The 17,073-nt window shown below is 34.7% G+C and overlaps 1 protein-coding gene across 4 annotated transcripts; it reads right to left on the bottom strand.

Moving 5' to 3' along the window:
- Positions 1-8,728: 8,728 nt before the first annotated feature.
- LOC113741578 (pentatricopeptide repeat-containing protein At1g09220, mitochondrial-like) lies at positions 8,729-17,073 on the bottom strand. Of its 4 annotated transcripts, none has more exons than XM_027269125.2 (5): positions 16,861-17,073; positions 14,508-14,608; positions 11,092-12,925; positions 9,966-10,292; positions 8,729-9,436 (listed from the first exon to the last, which is right to left on the bottom strand). In XM_027269125.2, the coding sequence occupies exons 2-3, from the start codon at positions 14,574-14,576 to the stop codon at positions 11,489-11,491; spliced, it is 1,506 nt and encodes a 501-aa protein (XP_027124926.1). In that variant the 5' UTR covers positions 14,577-14,608; positions 16,861-17,073; the 3' UTR covers positions 8,729-9,436; positions 9,966-10,292; positions 11,092-11,488. The 4 variants fall into 4 exon arrangements, with proteins under 4 accessions (XP_027124926.1, XP_027124928.1, XP_027124927.1 ...); XM_027269127.2 differs by having other exon boundaries at positions 10,081-10,292; XM_027269126.2 differs by having other exon boundaries at positions 9,966-10,277.

The raw sequence follows: 17,073 nt of genomic DNA, 5'->3' as shown, positions 1-17,073 counted from the left end.
AAATTCGCTCCATTAATTACAAAGCCAACAAGATAGGAGGGGGAAGGGAAGTATTGAAACAAAATCTGTAAATCAATATAAGGAAGATAGAAAACGACATGTTACTTTGGATGATGAAGCTGAAGTACTGTCAACAAACAAAATTCTTCGCAAATTAAATCAAAGTTTTATAGCCGTTTTACAAACTTTGAGGATAGGCCAACACATCACATTCAGTCATGGGATTTAGCATCACCCTACATCAATTTTTTTCTATAAGTGGGCTTGAGAATGACCCTCAGCCATGAGAACTTTTTGAACTTTCAGTTTATTCACTTAGTGAAATACCAAGAAAAGAAAGTTTTCCACCAATGGGCAATGTTTCCAGTGCAACTGGAATAAAAGCTAAAAGGTTTACTAACTAAATATCCCATTCCTGATATTGTAGAAGCATGAACTTGTGAGAAGTAGCCTTTGTACTTGTCTTTTCTAGTCCGAATTATGCCATCAATTGGAGGTTTTTGACACAACACGTGCGAAGAAACATCACTATAATTAAAAAAAGGTCACCTGACTCCGTCCAACGGAAAACAATTGGAAGAATAGTTTTCTACCATAAATAATAAGTGGGTAATTGACATGTTTTGATCATTGATGAAGACCCATGAGTATGCCTACACTTGCTAAGTTGGTGAAAATTGTCGATAAGTCTTGAAAATGTGAATTTGTATGAATTTGATAGTTAGATTGATGCAGTGACATTTTGACATTCTCTTTGATGTATTTACATCTCAATTGACCATTTTATCTTATTCCTTATGCAAAGCCCCGTTACAACTTTATAAAAGTCCCTTGGATTCTTATATTGAATGCACTATTAGCGGTGGGGTTGTGATATATAGGCAAACCTATGAGAATGTCACTCCATGATGTTGATTTGAGAATTGTATTTGACCCCGTACACTTTGGGGTGATACGTGCGTATGTTAAACCCCTTGTGAGGATTGTTGAATTTAGTGCATTCGGATTTTAATGAAGTTATTGGAAAGGTAGGATGTTTATGCTGGTATGATTTGTTGTAAAATACTTAAACTTTCTTGATTGTACTTTTGAGTTAGGATATGCTTAAGAATAAGTATAGTTTAGGTGTAGGGAAAATTGAAAGGGTCCATTTTGTTAATAAATTTGTGAATGTGTTTTTCCTTGATTTTTGACAAAATATGGTATTAATTAGTAAATTCTACTCATATTTGATAAATGGTGGTATCTTTTGTAATACCGTGTGTTTATTGGTTAGGGTTGGCTTTTCTAAGTTTTAATAGAATCGAAAAATTAAATCCTACGGTTGTACCTAGAATTAGTTTTTAATTAGCAAAATAGTTAATGATCATACCTTAACTATTAATAAAGTAAGGAAAAGTTAGCTGTCAGAACTTGTTGATGGCTATAACTAATTTATTAATGAGTAATTGAATTATTCTTACATCAATGATCAATTGTGTGAATCGTATCTGAAAAGTTGCATCTTTAACTAGAGTCGTGTCTATTTATTTATTTAATTCTTGCTGATTTCCGTGAATTGTTTTATTGATTAGTTAATTGGTTATTTTTAAATTTTTTAAAAATCTCCCCATTATTCTCACACTTAAAAAAAAAAGTAAATTTCTCCCCAACCCTTTTGGAAATGACCTTACTCACTACTATATGTAAATTTAAATTTTCTTGAATAGTACTTTTATTATTGTATTGATTCGACACTTGTCATGCTAACTCCGTAACATCAGATACTTTGGTTGGTTTCAACATTTTGACCATGGTCTTAATTTCATCTCTCAATCCGCTAATGAAACAAGAAACAAAATAAGATTCAGTGAGGTAAAAATAACTTGGGGAATTTATTTTTGGAACACTAAGTTATGCCAGTGTCCAGTTGGATTTTGGTATGTGGTGGTGGAGTGGGTAGGATAGGGGTCTTTTCCAGTTGAGCTGATTCAATCCCTTTCTAGATTTTTCTCTTGGGCCATCAATTGAATCAAAGCATTGAGTTTTTTATCAACTCCCGAAATCATTGCTTTCATTTCCTTAGTATTGATCTCCATTTCTCCTCGCAGTTGTTATTGAATTTCCTGTTGATTATGTTGAAGAGAACTAATGGAATTTAGTGCCTTCTGCAGACGAACTTCCTATTTCTTCATTTGATCTTTCAAATTCTGTTGAAACTATTTGTACAATCCAAGGTTCGTCCAGACTGATACCAATTTTCAGGAGTTCGAGTGAGATTTCCTGATAGAAGCTCTATTAAGGAGCCATGTTTCCAAGAAGAAGAAGAACGTAAAGATGAAGTAGCTAGCAGGAGAGAAAGACGAGAGAGAGTAGAGATAGAAGAAGAATCAATTCAGTTACAATTTCCTTAACTGCCTTTTCCTTTACAATTCTTCCCTATATAGAAATGAAGTATTCAATCACTTCTTAATTGTTCTGTAACACACTGACTTGCTACCTCATCATTTCTAACAACCTTTAACTAACTCATAAAGCTACTCCAATTTACATAATTTACATATTAGTCCTCGAATACTGACATTATGTTCGTTGAAATTAAGAGCATGATTCAAACTCAAGTCGATTAAAAATATATTCAAAATTTGTAAGTGTGTGTGTGTGTATATATATATATATATATTACTTGATCTCAATCTGAATGCAGCCTGATAAATTTTCATCTAAGTTTGTTTTGATAAACGGATTGAAAGACTTGATTCAACCAGACTAGTTTAAGCTACTGTCAATGCTGAGTGAGATCAATTTGAGAAAAATGAACCGTATGATTGAGTTGAAAATTGCCATGTTTTTGCATGGACACAATACAAAAATAGTAATTTGGCCCAATTAATTCCAAGTTTTTTGCATGCATATCCATGATTATTTGTCTCTTCATATTGATGCCGAAAATTCTATATCTTTTATCTGATTAGAAGAATTGATTTTATTACATGTCTTCTCTTTGCACCCTGAAAATATGACTTTTTTCCCCTTCAAGAAAAAATATAGTGATACATTTATTTCGTGAATAATTTATTACAATCTATTAAAATTAATGAGTTTATCAATGTAACAATTAAATTAAAACTAAGCAAAGTTACCACATGTAAATAAAAAAAAAAATTACATCAAGTGTGGGATTGCAATCAATTACTCAACTTGTGCTCCACTGGTTATAACTTCATAATTCAACCTCAGCAAATAAGGTGTAGAGATTCATGATACTCATAAAAAGAATCAATTTTATTTTGCAAAGGCCAGTTTATGCATAACCATAGCACAAAAATAATAGCTAACACACTTTCCTCTTTCACCAAAAGTAAAAGTACAATATTGCTGACGATAAGAGGTTTTCAAAAAATTTATCCAATTCGATTACAGTATGCAGTGCAAAAGTTAAATTTCGCAATGACAATATAAAAAAATCTATATAGACAAACACAAACAATATCAAACAAAGTGAAAAAGCTAGATTGTAGTTTAGCATATTCACAATGATATTATACGAAAAGGTTAAAATTAACTATCTTCTGTAAAAAAAAATGTAAAAAAAGATGGAAAAAAACTAAAAAGTAACAACATGATCACTCAAACTTCACACAAAATCCAATTGGACAATTGATAAGTGAATTTTACCTCCCCTAACTCCTTTACTTACAATGCATGCCTCTTGTGTGTTTTCATTGAGTGGCTAAATGTCAAATTCATCCCAAATTGGGGTCAATTGTGCTAAATTGGTTAAAAAATTAAAACTTTCGAAATGTGTTTTCTCTCAAACAATAGGGACCAAATTGGCCCAACCTCTAATCAACTGCGATGAAAAGTCCATTTTTCCCTGTGAATACAGGGGTTCAAGTGTGTTCCACCATTAAGTTACACATATTTGTATAGTTACAGCCGAAATATGGCAGTCATTCTAGAGCTCCTAATTAATTGGTATTCCCTCCCAGCTTCTTTTCTTGAGTTCTGTACGAGAAAGCATCTTCCTTGTTTGGATTGAAGTTTTTCAAAGAAAAATTTTTACGTCGTTTGTGATCACATTTTCTAATCATTTTTTTATCTCATATATATCAAATTCAACCGTGTTATAGTACATTTTTCTACGGAAACTCCAGAAAGTAGCAATCATATCCAAGAATTATCCATGCCCGTGAATAGTAGAAAATAAAATTAAGCCAATAACTGAATTCCAGATACAAACTCTACCTAAACTTGCTCTACTTAAAACTAATTTGGTAGGAAATAGAAAGTAGCATTAATTTTATCCATAAAAGTAGCAGCAGTACATCGAGCAATTTAAACCTCAAATCAAGCTAATAATTAAAGTAGCATTAATTTTATCCATAAGAGTACCAGTAGTTCATCAAGCAATTTAAACCTCAAATCAAGATAATAATTGTTCAATGACCTCAAGATGATTACACCACTTGAATTCCTTAATTAATTAATTAAGAATAACAAAGTCAAAACGTAGCTTTTGGCTGATCCGATCTGCCCACAATTGCACAACTCTGCCTGCTTCAAGCTGATTGACGGCTGATTGTTGGCCACAATGGAACCCAACCTCCAGTCAGAACGTAAAACAGACTAATAATTTTACAGGTTTCACTTCACCCGACGGGTCGGTTATATCTACAATCATACGATTGTAACGTCTCTCATCATCTGGTTTGCGATTAAGGAAAGCTTCTTCATCAGCACTGAGAAACTTGTTGGCCATCCTGTTTGCTGGAATTGAGAATCGACTTTGTTGGTTATGAACACCACTCGTTGTGATCGAGAGCTTTTTGTATTACCAAAAGCATAGTTCGTGGCTGATCAAGACTGATGAACAATATTGAGAGGTAATCTTGTGATGGATTGAAATATTTGGAGACTAATTGACATGTACTTCTATAGATGATACAATTCAATTGAAATATTTGGAGACTAATTGACATGTACTTGTATAGATTATACAATTCTTATGGGACCGGAAGACTCGTTTTAGAAACTTTTAAGTATTGTACAAATTAGAGTGGGATAAATTTGTGGACTTTTTGGAAGTTTTTGAATTCTTAGTTAGAGTTACTTTCGGCAAATGATTAAAAAATGAGTACAAGTAATATCGGAAACTTCTAAAAAATTGTTTTTCATGTTGGTTTAGGAATTTTTGTCAGGTTAAACTTAGCAACTGAGCTAACAATTTTGTTGTTTTTTTGGGGGGAAATGATCTGTTTCATCTCTCACATTTCGAAAAAGATATTCTTTTCATCCCGCACTTTTAAAACGAAAGAAATTCGTCCCTGACATTTAAAAATTGAAAATATTACATTCTTGAACCCAAATTTCAATCCAATAACAAATTTCAGAGATAGAATTGATAGATCACTCGGTCAACTCCATGATATTCACATGACATTTATTGAACCAAAAATGGAAAAAAAATTATAAAATTATAAAATAAAAAGATTATTCTTTGTATTGGAATAGTAGGATTTCTTTTTTTAATAAATCTTTTTATGCACCATTAGTATATACACTTGTGAGTCTAGATACAAACCATACATACAAAGTTTAGTGCTTAAATTAATTTAAATTGAAATGATATGGTAGATATCTAGACTCGTCAGTGTATACAATGATGATGTAGGAAAGTGTAATCCTTTTTGAGTTCATTAAATTTCACATGAATATCAAGTTGAGTTAACCAAGTGATATATCAATTATACCCCCGAAATTTGTAATCAAATTGTTGGGTGGTTGAATTTAGATTGAAAGTTGATTTTGGAGATCTAATAGTTTCGATTTTTAAATGTCAAGAATAAAAATTAGAGATCTAATTTGCTTCGTTTTAAAAATAAGAGACGGAAAGAATATTTTTGTGAAATATGAGGGATGAAACTAGTTATTTTCCCTTCTATAAAAAACTAGCAATTGACCTCAACTATTTTCTCAGCTGTGCATCCCTCTAATTACTTTTATAAGAATAGGATATTTCCATTGTCACAATCGAATGATGCTAAGTTGTAACATTACGTTAAACAACTTTTCAGTAACTGTTTGTTAAAGATGAGTACTAACTTGGGAATCCTGCAATAGGATATATATTCAATATTGATGGTCTTATGTGATAGAATAATTAGCCCAAAATTGGAGCCTTAAGTTTTCCTGTTAAGGTAAACATATTTAATAGTTTGAGTTTTTTTTTAAGATACAATGCAAGTACAGTATGTTATGGTACGGTTGTGTCTCAACCAAAAATAAATAAATAAATAAAAATCTAGCTACTTTATTTCTTCAACTCTATCTTTGAAAACAATATTTATTAAGTTTACAAGCCAAACTGGAAGCATCAGCCTAATAAAGTTAACTCAATGCATCATGAGTTTTACAGTCTATATAACAATCGAAAAGTTGGCTGATAAATCATAAAAGTAGCAGTAATACAGAAGATGATTAAAGATTGGCGAATTTCTTCATCCTAAGGTGAAAAATTTTTGTGTATTCCCTCAATCAAGTATAACAAAAGCAAAACATAGCCCTTCATTGATCCGAACTGCCCACAGTTGCACAACTTTGCCGGCTTCAAGCCCATTGTTGGGCACAATATCTTTCCAGGCTCCTTTTATGACATATGAGACACTAGTTTTGCCTCGTTGCTTCGGCATCTTCCACCTTGAAAAAGACACTTCTTTCACTGTACCCGACGGCTCGATTATATCTACCATGATACGATTGTAGTAACGTTTCCCATCTAGTTTAGAATCAAGGAACGCTTCTTGCTCAGCACTGAGAAAGCTTTTATTCATCTTCTTTTCAGGAATGGAGAATCGATTTTGTTGTTTGCTAATATCACTTGCTGTGAGAGCCTTTTGTATCACCAAAATCGCCTTGTCTTTTTCATCAAATACTCCACCTTTTTCTCTGGCTCTCTCGCATATTTGTTCCTTGACTTCCTCTGGCAATCCTGGTTCAGGAAATGGACGCTCATCATAAACAAGGCTCCTGCTCTTGACACTCTTCTTATCAAAACTCTCCTTTTGTTTCTCGTTTATTTTTCCAGTGAAAAAACCGTCACCATCCTCCCTCTTCTCTTGAATTTTGATGCCTTTTTCACCTTGATAAAGTTCATCACCATCAGGTTGCTTCCAGGAACCTGCTCTTATTGAAACCTCAATCTCGTTACAAACAACTTCCTCGATCTTCTCATTCCTGTTATTCAATCCCTCATTAAAACCCTCCTTCAAGCTTCTTTCCCTTATCAAAATCCCATTACTAGAACCCTCCTCCTTACGTTTCTTGATGCTTTTTTGGCCTTTGTAAAATTCATCATCATCGGATTCTTCATCCCTATTCTCCAGGGTTTTCACCACGAATCTTTTTCTTTTTGAAACCCCATTACTAGTACGCTCATACTCGATGGTTTTCTCCACTACTTTCTTATTAACTTTCACCTCACCATCATAAACCACTGGTTTCTTCAACAATCTCTCTCTCCTCCAATTCTCATCACGATGGGGCGGCTGGCCATCATAAAAATCAGTACCATTGTTCAACTTCTCCTTGGGATATTCCTCAAAACGCCCCTCTGGCGTATTCCTTATGACACAGCAGACTTCTCTGGGGGTTCTCTTACGCTTGCATATATATCTGATGTAGTCTGGGCGCCGCTTCATCTCGGGCACTAGAGAATCTTGATGAAGCTTATCAGCGGCTGCTTTCTTTCTCTCTTCTTCATCTAGTTTGATTTTTTCTTCTGTTGCAAGTTTTGCTAAGCAGTCAATCAACAACATTGTTCGTGGTTGATCAAGATTGATCAAAGAATGTAGAAACTTGAGTATAATCTTCTGAATTTTGATGTTGGAAAAACAACGCATACTAATTCTCCTAGTCAGTTGTTATACGTTGTTATAATTGTACTGGGATTGGAAGACACTGGTTTTAGAAACTCTAGTATTGTTATAGGATAGGAATTCCTAGCGTCTAAAAATTGTCGGATTCTCATAAAAGATAGCTTTAAGGCATTTAAAAAAAAAAAAGAAAATTCGTTTTGCCAGTTTACCAATAATATTAGCTTTTCTTTTTTAAAAAATTGTATTGCCGGTTTACCAAAATTTTTAATTTTTTTTACAAATAATTAGTTGAATGTCAGAAATTTCTAACAAGAAGTTTTTACGAATTTTTGTCTTCTTAAATGTTTGAAATTGGCAATTGAATTGATTTCAAAATTTCTTCATTTTATTTTTTTTGACATACAACAACAAAGAAAATTTTTTTTTTGGAGTAATGGATAAGCGAGAACAATTTTATTTACTGAAACTTTCTGTTAAAAAAAAAAGTTCTTAATTATCTGCTACAAAGGAATTAGAGGGCAGGGAAATCGCTTATTAGTCTTAGAAATTTATGTCCAAAATTTAAAAATATCACTTACTTCCCCTATAAATTATCCTGTAAACCTTTCAGCCCATTACGTGGCAACTGCGGCCCATTACTTGCTTCCCTTTTTTTCATTTCCAATCACTGAAATTCAAGGTTCGCCCCCCTTCTGCAAAGTTTCAGATGAGCAAAGATTTGGTTTATCTTTGCATGATCTTGAAATCAAAAGGTGGAAAAGTATGAAAAAATCAAGAAAGTTGGGTCTGGTGAGGTGCTTGGAAAGCGTCTGATAAGCGCACTGGTGAGGTGCTTGCAATTAAAAAGATCAAGAAGTATCGTTCAGAAGAGCTTAATCTGAGAGAAATCAACTTAGAAAAATGGACCATCCGAATATTGTGAAACTGAAGGGCGTTATTACAGAGCATGCCACACTCTACTGTGTGTTTGAATACCTGGAATGTACTCTATACCAACTGATGCAGCAGACAAGAACGCCAATACCAGGTTCCAGTGAGGCAGACGGCATCAATACAATATGCAGTGTTTTAGGTAGCCCAACAGAGAATAACTGGTCTGAAGGTCTTAAACTTGCCAGTGATGTTTAAATACCAGTTTCCACATGTTGCTGGTATCTCTTTTTCCACCTTGATACCTTCTGCTATTAAGGACGCAATCAATCTAATCGCATCACTTTGCTCATGGGATCCAAGTAAAAGGCCTACCGCCTCAAAGGCAACCATCCTTTCTTCCAGATTTGTCTTTGTACTCCACCCTATTTCCATGGCAAAGGTGCTGATGCGAGATGCGAGAAAGCTAAGACAGCTTTCTAAGACAGCCAGATAGGCTGTTAAAGTGTCAACTTCTACAAGGTGCCTTTTGTTATGTATCCTCCCATTCTTTGCGCTCATCTCTCCTCATCTTTCTCATGATCATCCTCTTTGTGTTGCTCATTTCAAGAGCCAACTAATACTGTATCTGTCCAGAGCAAATACTATCCGGGTGACAGAGTTCCCTTCATCTTGAAGATTTTTCTCCCGACCATCTCAACTGCAAGAAGCTGGAGACAGAACTATTGCAAATTATTCAACTTGAAGTTTGTAAACATTGAAACTTGAAATTTTTGGGATGACACCATGATACCACAGATAGGTCATTCTTTGTAAATTCTGAAGTGTAGCATCCAATGTATGCCTGAGGGACCATAACTTTTCACCACTTTTTATCATTACATTTGCTATTACAGAGTTTCAATTCCAGCACCGCTTAATGCTATACTAATTGGTTATGCATGCAGGGTTGCACGGCCTACTTCTATTTTTTAAACTTTTATGGATTCATAACAGGAAGGAGAAACATATTGTATCATTACAATTTAAACGTAATTATCAACTAATTTATAACTTCTTTCAAAGGCTGATCAGAAATTAATGTAACAACTTGTCAAAATAACCAGTGTTGTATATAGGAGAAACACAACTAAAAGGAATCTCATTAAAGTTGCAAGTCAATGAAAATGATAGAAATACTATGACCAGAACAAGAGCCAAAAAACAACAATGCTCACACTCAAAAAATCTTACACTCACAGTGTACACCGATGAGTGGGGTGATTGATGAATGACATCGGGAATTGTCTCCCAAATCTTGCAATCATTCACGTATATAAAAGGGTTCATTCTCAAACACCATCTTTATACTTACGGCGTAGCATAGCATTTCTTTTTCCAATTTATTTGTAGTTGAATATGGAAAGTGCAAGCTGCCATATTAAGTTCTTCCTCCCTGGTCCTCTGGTCCTCCATGGAACACCTATTCTCGGACTGACTGTCTAAATGGCAAGATTCCTTTATACATGTAGTTGCCAACTATCTTTTGATAGATGATAAACTGTGGAATACCTGGACAAAAGGAAACTAAAACGATTCCAATCAGTACCAGACAAAGCTTGAGAGAATAAAATGACAGGAAACAATCAACCAATAACATAAATTTCAATGAAAGGAACAAAGTGAACAGACATAACTACCATGCAACCCCTCTTCGTCTTTTCAGAAATCAAGAAATTCGCTCCATTAATTACAAAGCCAACAAGACAGGAGGGGGAAGGGAAGTGTGGAAACAGAATCTGTAAATCAATATAAGGAAGATAGAAAACGACATGTTACTTTGGATGATGAAGCTGAAGTGCTGTCAACAAACAAAATTCTTTGCAAATTAAATCAAAGTTTTACAGCCGTTTTACAAACTTTGAGGATAAGCCAACACATCACATTCAGTCATGGGATTTAGCATCACCCTACATCAATTTTTTTCTATAAGTGGGCTTGAGAATGACCCTCAGCCATGAGAACTTTTTGAACTTTCAGTTTATTCACTTTGTGAAATACCAAGAAAAGAAAGTTTTCCACCAATGGGCAATGTTTCCAGTGCAACTGGAATAAAAGCTAAAAGGTTTACTAACTAAATATCCCATTCCTGATATTGTAGAAGTATGAACTTGTGAGAAGTAGCATTTGTACTTGTCTTTTCTAGTCTGAATTAATGCCATCAATTGGAGGCTTTTGACACAACACATGAGAAGAAACATCACTATAATTAAAAAAAGGTCACCTGACTCCACCCAACAGAAAACAATTGGAAGAATAGTTTTCTACCATAAATAATAAGTGGGTAATTCAAATTTGAAACATCATCAAGCAGATAAAAAGATACCTTTCTTGAGACAACTTCCAACTGAAGGCTTTTCTAGTTTAACACCAAACCAAGCAAAAACTTGGAATTTAGTAGGTAACTTATTTCCAGTTCCGTCGGACATTGAAAAAGGTATATTCTCATGGAACTGACCTACTATAAGAACTTTGAAACATCATCATACCAACTGAAGAACAGCAGTGAATAATACTCAAAATCTGACTTTCATTTAAACAACTTAGAAACTAAGAATCCGTTAACCACTCCCTGGCACTGGAAGGAAGACAAAACATTTCACACAACTCCAAGTATTGTTCCCCAGGTCAAGACATGCTAGATGAGAATAAGAGTTTTGCTGGTTGGCTCAACTTCTTAACACAGTATGACCAACGTAGCAGACAGGTTTTGCAGTTCCCCATCAGACAAAGCTAAGGCCAGTAACTTTTGCTGTGTTTTTCTTATCCATGTGGCTTCTCACTCTCTCAGAATCAATATACCTACCAACACCAGCAAAGATATTGGATAAAAGGACATAATCACCACCGTATTGTCTCTCCATCTCCATAATGATCCTTGTAACTTTCTCACCCATCTCAACATTTCCATGAAAACTACAAGCACCTAAAAGTGTCCTCCAAACTACTACATTGCCAATATCCATAGGAATTTTCATAGCTATCTTCTCTGCTTCTTCTAGCCTCCCCGCCCTCCCCAACATGTCTATCACACTCCCATAATGTTTTATGTCTGGAACAATGTCATACTCATTAACCATCCTTCTGAAGAACTCAAGGCCTTCATCAACCAATCCACCATGACTGCAAGCATTGAGAACACTCAAAAATGTTACTGGATTTGGTTTCAGACCTGTACACAGCATCCCGCTAAAGCTTTTTGAAGCTTCTTCCGCCATCCCATGCATAGCAAAACTGGATATAATAGATGTCCATGTAACTATATTCTTCCTTTCATCTAATATGTCCCGAAAAACTCTTAGTGCATATTCTATACTCCCACACTTTGCATATGCATCAATTAGACAATTCATAACTCGCATATCAGAAGCATTATATCCGCTTTTCTCTCCATAAGCATGAACCAGTTGGCAAAACTCAATATGCCTGAGATTCCATATAGCTGGAAAAATTGCTAAAAGAGTCACTTCAGTGGGCTTGATGCCCTGATAGATAACCATTCTCTGAAATAATGAGAGAGCTTTGACAAATTGCCTCATCCTTGTATAACCGTCAATCATGCCAGTCCAAGAAACAACATTCTTTTGAGGCATCCTATTGAAAACAGATTGAGCAGATCCAAGATCGCCCCACCTTATAAAACCCGTAAGCAAAGCATTCCAAGTTACCAAATTCTTCTGAGGCATTTCATCAAACACCTTCCCCGCTTCCACTAAACACCCACACTTCATATACATGTCAATCAGAGCAGTTTGTACATAGATATGTTCTTGAAAGCCAGCTTTGTAAGTTAAACAGTGAAGTTGTTTACCTAAGCCACTTTGGATCAGATTTGCAGAGGCTTTGATGAGGAAAGAATAGGTGAAGCTGTCAAAGAAGTACTCAACTTGACAGTGGCCCTGGAGGTGTTGAAATAGGAAGACAGCCTCTTGGGGTGAAAGCCCAAGAGCATACTGCCGCAGTATGAAGTTCCAAAGACCTAATAATTCTGTCAATTTATTCTTTGCCGAAGAATGCTGCTCCAATTCAATGGTGGCATTGCTTGTGCTTTTGGGAGCAAATATCAATTGACAATGGAGTTGTTGAATGGCTCGTCGAAAACTTCGTTGGTGTTTCTTGTGTGAAAGAAAGAGAATATACTGGCAGTATTTTCTGAGCATCTAAATGATTAAAGTAGTTCAGCCAAGACCAAGATATCAAATGGGAAATAATTCAATCAACTCAAGTATTCCTACCTAAACACATGAAAGCCAGTAAAAAAGGGGCAAAATTTGAATCGAACCATTTTCATTGGCTCTTCTCCCTCTCATTTCTTCCTTAAAAATAGAATAAAAAATACACATGAACCAGGCTATTAAAATTTTGGTGGAATCAGACTAATAATAGCGCTGACAAAACCACATAATGTCGAAAGGAAAATTGATTCATTGGCTTATATCCCTACATAATTCCAGAAATTTGCACTGTTTGTTCAGCAACTGGAGTGAAAGCTCGACTTGAGTTTGGTCAACATCAAGGTTGAGCTCTCAAAGATCCTAAGCTCATTAGTTTGCGAGTCGACTCGATTTTATATATATATTTTTTTTTATTTTTTATTTTAATAATAAAATTACATATATATTCCTAATATTGTATTATTTGTTCAAAAAATTATTATTTTATTCATTTTTAAAAATAAAATAATTATTTTTAATTTTTTTTAAGCTCAAGCTCGAGTTCAACTCGACTTGAATTTGAGGTCGAACTCGAGCTCGGATTTGGTAAAATTAAGTCGAGACTCGGCTCGATTAGACCAAAACTCGACTCGACTCGACTCAACTCGTTTGCAAGCCATGTGTATTGATGCAATAAAATGAACTATGAGAAAGGCATTTCATAAAGACCACTAAAACAAAAAAATTGAAAACATTAACTTCTGCATCATGCACAAGTCATGTGTCCAAGAATCAGAGTCGCCCATGTTTGATGCAAGTAAAGAAAACAAGCATAGGGCCAAGAATCTGGAAAAATACCATATTGAGAAAGAGTAAGCTTAAGATAAAGCGCATAAAAGAGAGATACCTGACCATCATTTTCTATTCAAAAAATTGAATATTGTCAATACAATCATATTCTTGTCACCTAGTGACAAATTAGACAATAGCCATTGTTCAGTTTTAACTGTCAACAGACGACCCATAATTTGGCACATTTTCATATAGTTCTGCTAAACATGCAAGAACTATTTACCAAGACTAAGTGGACATAATAAATCATTGCTGACTTGAATCAATAAGAATTAGGAGCCCAAACTACCGTCAAAATAAGAGACTTGACCAACAAAAAACATAGTCATAGAAAAGCAATGGTGAGAAATTTATTCAACTGTCAATTAAGAAAATAAATATAGGACTTAACAGAGAGGGACCACAGTCTGCATTAGAATTGAAAATTTCCAGCAACAATATCTGAAACACCATAATACAACTGTGAAGAAAAATCATGAGATTCATGTCAACCAGTCATCCAGAATAATGTGTCCTCAAGTTGAATGGCACTTAAACTAGAGAGCGCAACTTCTTTAGAAGGCAGAAGCATTAAGCCAATGCAAACAAATTCTTCACCTAGAAAAAGAAGCAACAGGAGGTACCTCATGCAAGGCCTCAATCTTATCAAGTTCTGTATTTTCAACACAATGGACACCTTTAGAAAGGTTTCCGGGTATATTTCATAGTCTAGCAGATAATAGAGGAGAACACTCACATTTTGAGCTTTTTCACTTGATCCAAGACCTTTTTCATGCAATGGCACCATAGGTTGTGTATGACACATATTACCATGATTAGCAAACCAGAATTTCAGTCCTAGTCACAAAACAAACTTTTCAGTCCTAATTACAATTTTTGTGAAAAGGAAAGAAAAAATAAAAAAAATTACCTATCTAATTACATCTTGAGGTATTTAACTACCCCCTAATAATTACAAAACATAAATTAAATAGACATAAAAATAAATATGAACTTAAAATGAATAAATAAAAGAACTTCCATAAAAATATATAAACACATAGGGGCACATAAGTTCACATGATCAGAGTTCAAAGGATAATAGGGGTACCTCTGTTTTGAAAGAAGTAACTAAGATGAGAGGATCAAGGTACCAACTTAATTGACAATTAAAGATAAAGATAAAACAACTTAGGGACTAAATGAATGAAGGATTAAAGAGTCAAGGACAATCTCAATGGAAATGAGAAAAAAAATTTTTGTGGCCAAAATATAAAAACTTTAAAATCTAGGGGTCAAAATGTAAAGTTTGCAAAATCAGTTTTTACCACCCTTTTATTCATAATCTACTCAAAATTTAGACTAATTTGAACACCAAAGTGATTTTCAAGTCATCAAACTAAAAACTATTTACATTAGTTCCTAAAGTTGTAAAATTAGAATTCTAAAGTTAATGAATTCACTTAAAATTTAATTAACTTCTAAAACTTAAATTCATTCATCAAAGCATGCATGAACATCATAAAAGAAGGCCAAGATTTCAAATGAAAATTTTTGTCAATTTTCACAAATTTTGGCGCCTTAACATGATTATGCAAAAATTAGGGGGCCAAATAGCAAATATTTTTTTGGGCAGCAAGCAATTATCATGAATAAATGCAAAAGATATCCAAGACTCCATGTTGAACGAAAAATGAAAAAAAAAAGGGGCGAAAATTCCAGCACCAGGTTGCTTGCTTCTTTGGTCGCCTATGATAAGGGTTGAGATCGTGACGAATTCAAGCTCGAATTTCATGACCTTGGAGTGGTTTTGTCTGAAAGCTTTCAAGAGAGGAGTTTCTCTACTGCGACTATAGAATGCACAGAAAAAGAAATCACCCTAAACAGCACTAAAACGAGTTAGCAAAATGGATTCGAACAGGGCTGGTTCATCATCCCTGTTTTTTCTTTTTTTTTCCTGGAAAATTTTTCCTGTGACCTCACAGCCCAACTCTTTACATAGATCAAATCATCTCATCATTCTAAACATGCTTATAACATCAAAAGTGACCCAGAATCATCATATCTTGCACAAAACAAGAAATAGTTCGAGAACAACCCATACTTCAACCTCCTAGTACTTCACATAACTCAACGAAAAAATTGCAGAAAACTCATGTCCTACATCTTTACAGGTCTAAAATGGCAACACTCATTTAAAATTTTAGGACGAAACATCCCAAAAAAAAAAAAATCACTATCGTCTACCAAGAATGGGAGAAAATTCTAAGAAATTAGTCAAGTATGATATAAAATGAAAAGAGCTGATCAAGTAAGGCTATCTACAACTCCTTTGAGGGTTTTAAGTCGGACTAGATAGCGATGGATTGCCAAAATTCAAGATTCGTGGAACTCCTCTCGGTTGGGGTTCTGATTCCAAGAGCTGAGAAACGGGTGATTTGAACAAGAATTTTCACAGCTTTAGAGTGGTTTTCCTCAGAAACCTTCAACAGAAAAGTTACTCTCCGATGACTCAGGAAAGTGCAGTAAAAAGAATCTCCCTAAAATGATAAATCATGAAAGAGATACTCGGGCTTGAACAGGGCTGGTTCATCAGCCCTGTTTTCTCTTATTTTTCCAGAAATTTTTTTCTCTCTGATCCTTCCCCAAATCATTCTTGTATGGCTGATGATCACACCAAACCTCACCCTTAAATTCTACAATGCAGCCAACTATTTAAGTTGCAAGTAAGAGCAACAAAATTCATAAAAATCAAACAAGACCGTGACTTGTTTGAACAAGAGGATCCACTCATTTTCAGGTTTAAAATATCTCTCTCTTTCATCACAACAAATCACCGCAAATATGCTAACATTACACACACAGATTTGCCCCCTTTTTAATTCTAGATTCATTCAGCATTTTACCAAACATAAGCAAGGCATGATATGGTTCGTTGCCTTTGTTTGGAAAATTAACATCATGAGCCATGAATTCAAGAAAACAACCCAAAAACTCATTTATCGGCCTTCAAGCTTCATCCAAATACGCATAAGTATCAAATGAAAAGAAAACTACATGATGCATGCCATTCATATTAGAAATTTAAAAGAGAGAGCTGAAAATTTTACAATCCTTTCTTGGTGAGTTGGATGAGCTCAATGTGGCAGTGGCTCCTGCAGCAGCAACTTTCTTCCACTACTCCCTCGCGTGTGTTTGTGTTGGTGTGCAAGTATAGAGTCCTCGTCGGGAAGGAAGTCGTGCTTTTTCTTGTGTGTGGGTGTGTTGTGTGAGATTTTTTTTTTTTTTTTTTTTTGGGTCCGAGAGAGAGGGCTTGTCTGTAA

The sequence above is a fragment of the Coffea arabica genome, chromosome 4e, assembly GCF_036785885.1.
Source record: "Coffea arabica cultivar ET-39 chromosome 4e, Coffea Arabica ET-39 HiFi, whole genome shotgun sequence".
Lineage (NCBI taxonomy): Eukaryota > Viridiplantae > Streptophyta > Magnoliopsida > Gentianales > Rubiaceae > Coffea > Coffea arabica.
This window is presented reverse-complemented; position numbering and strand designations above follow the sequence as displayed.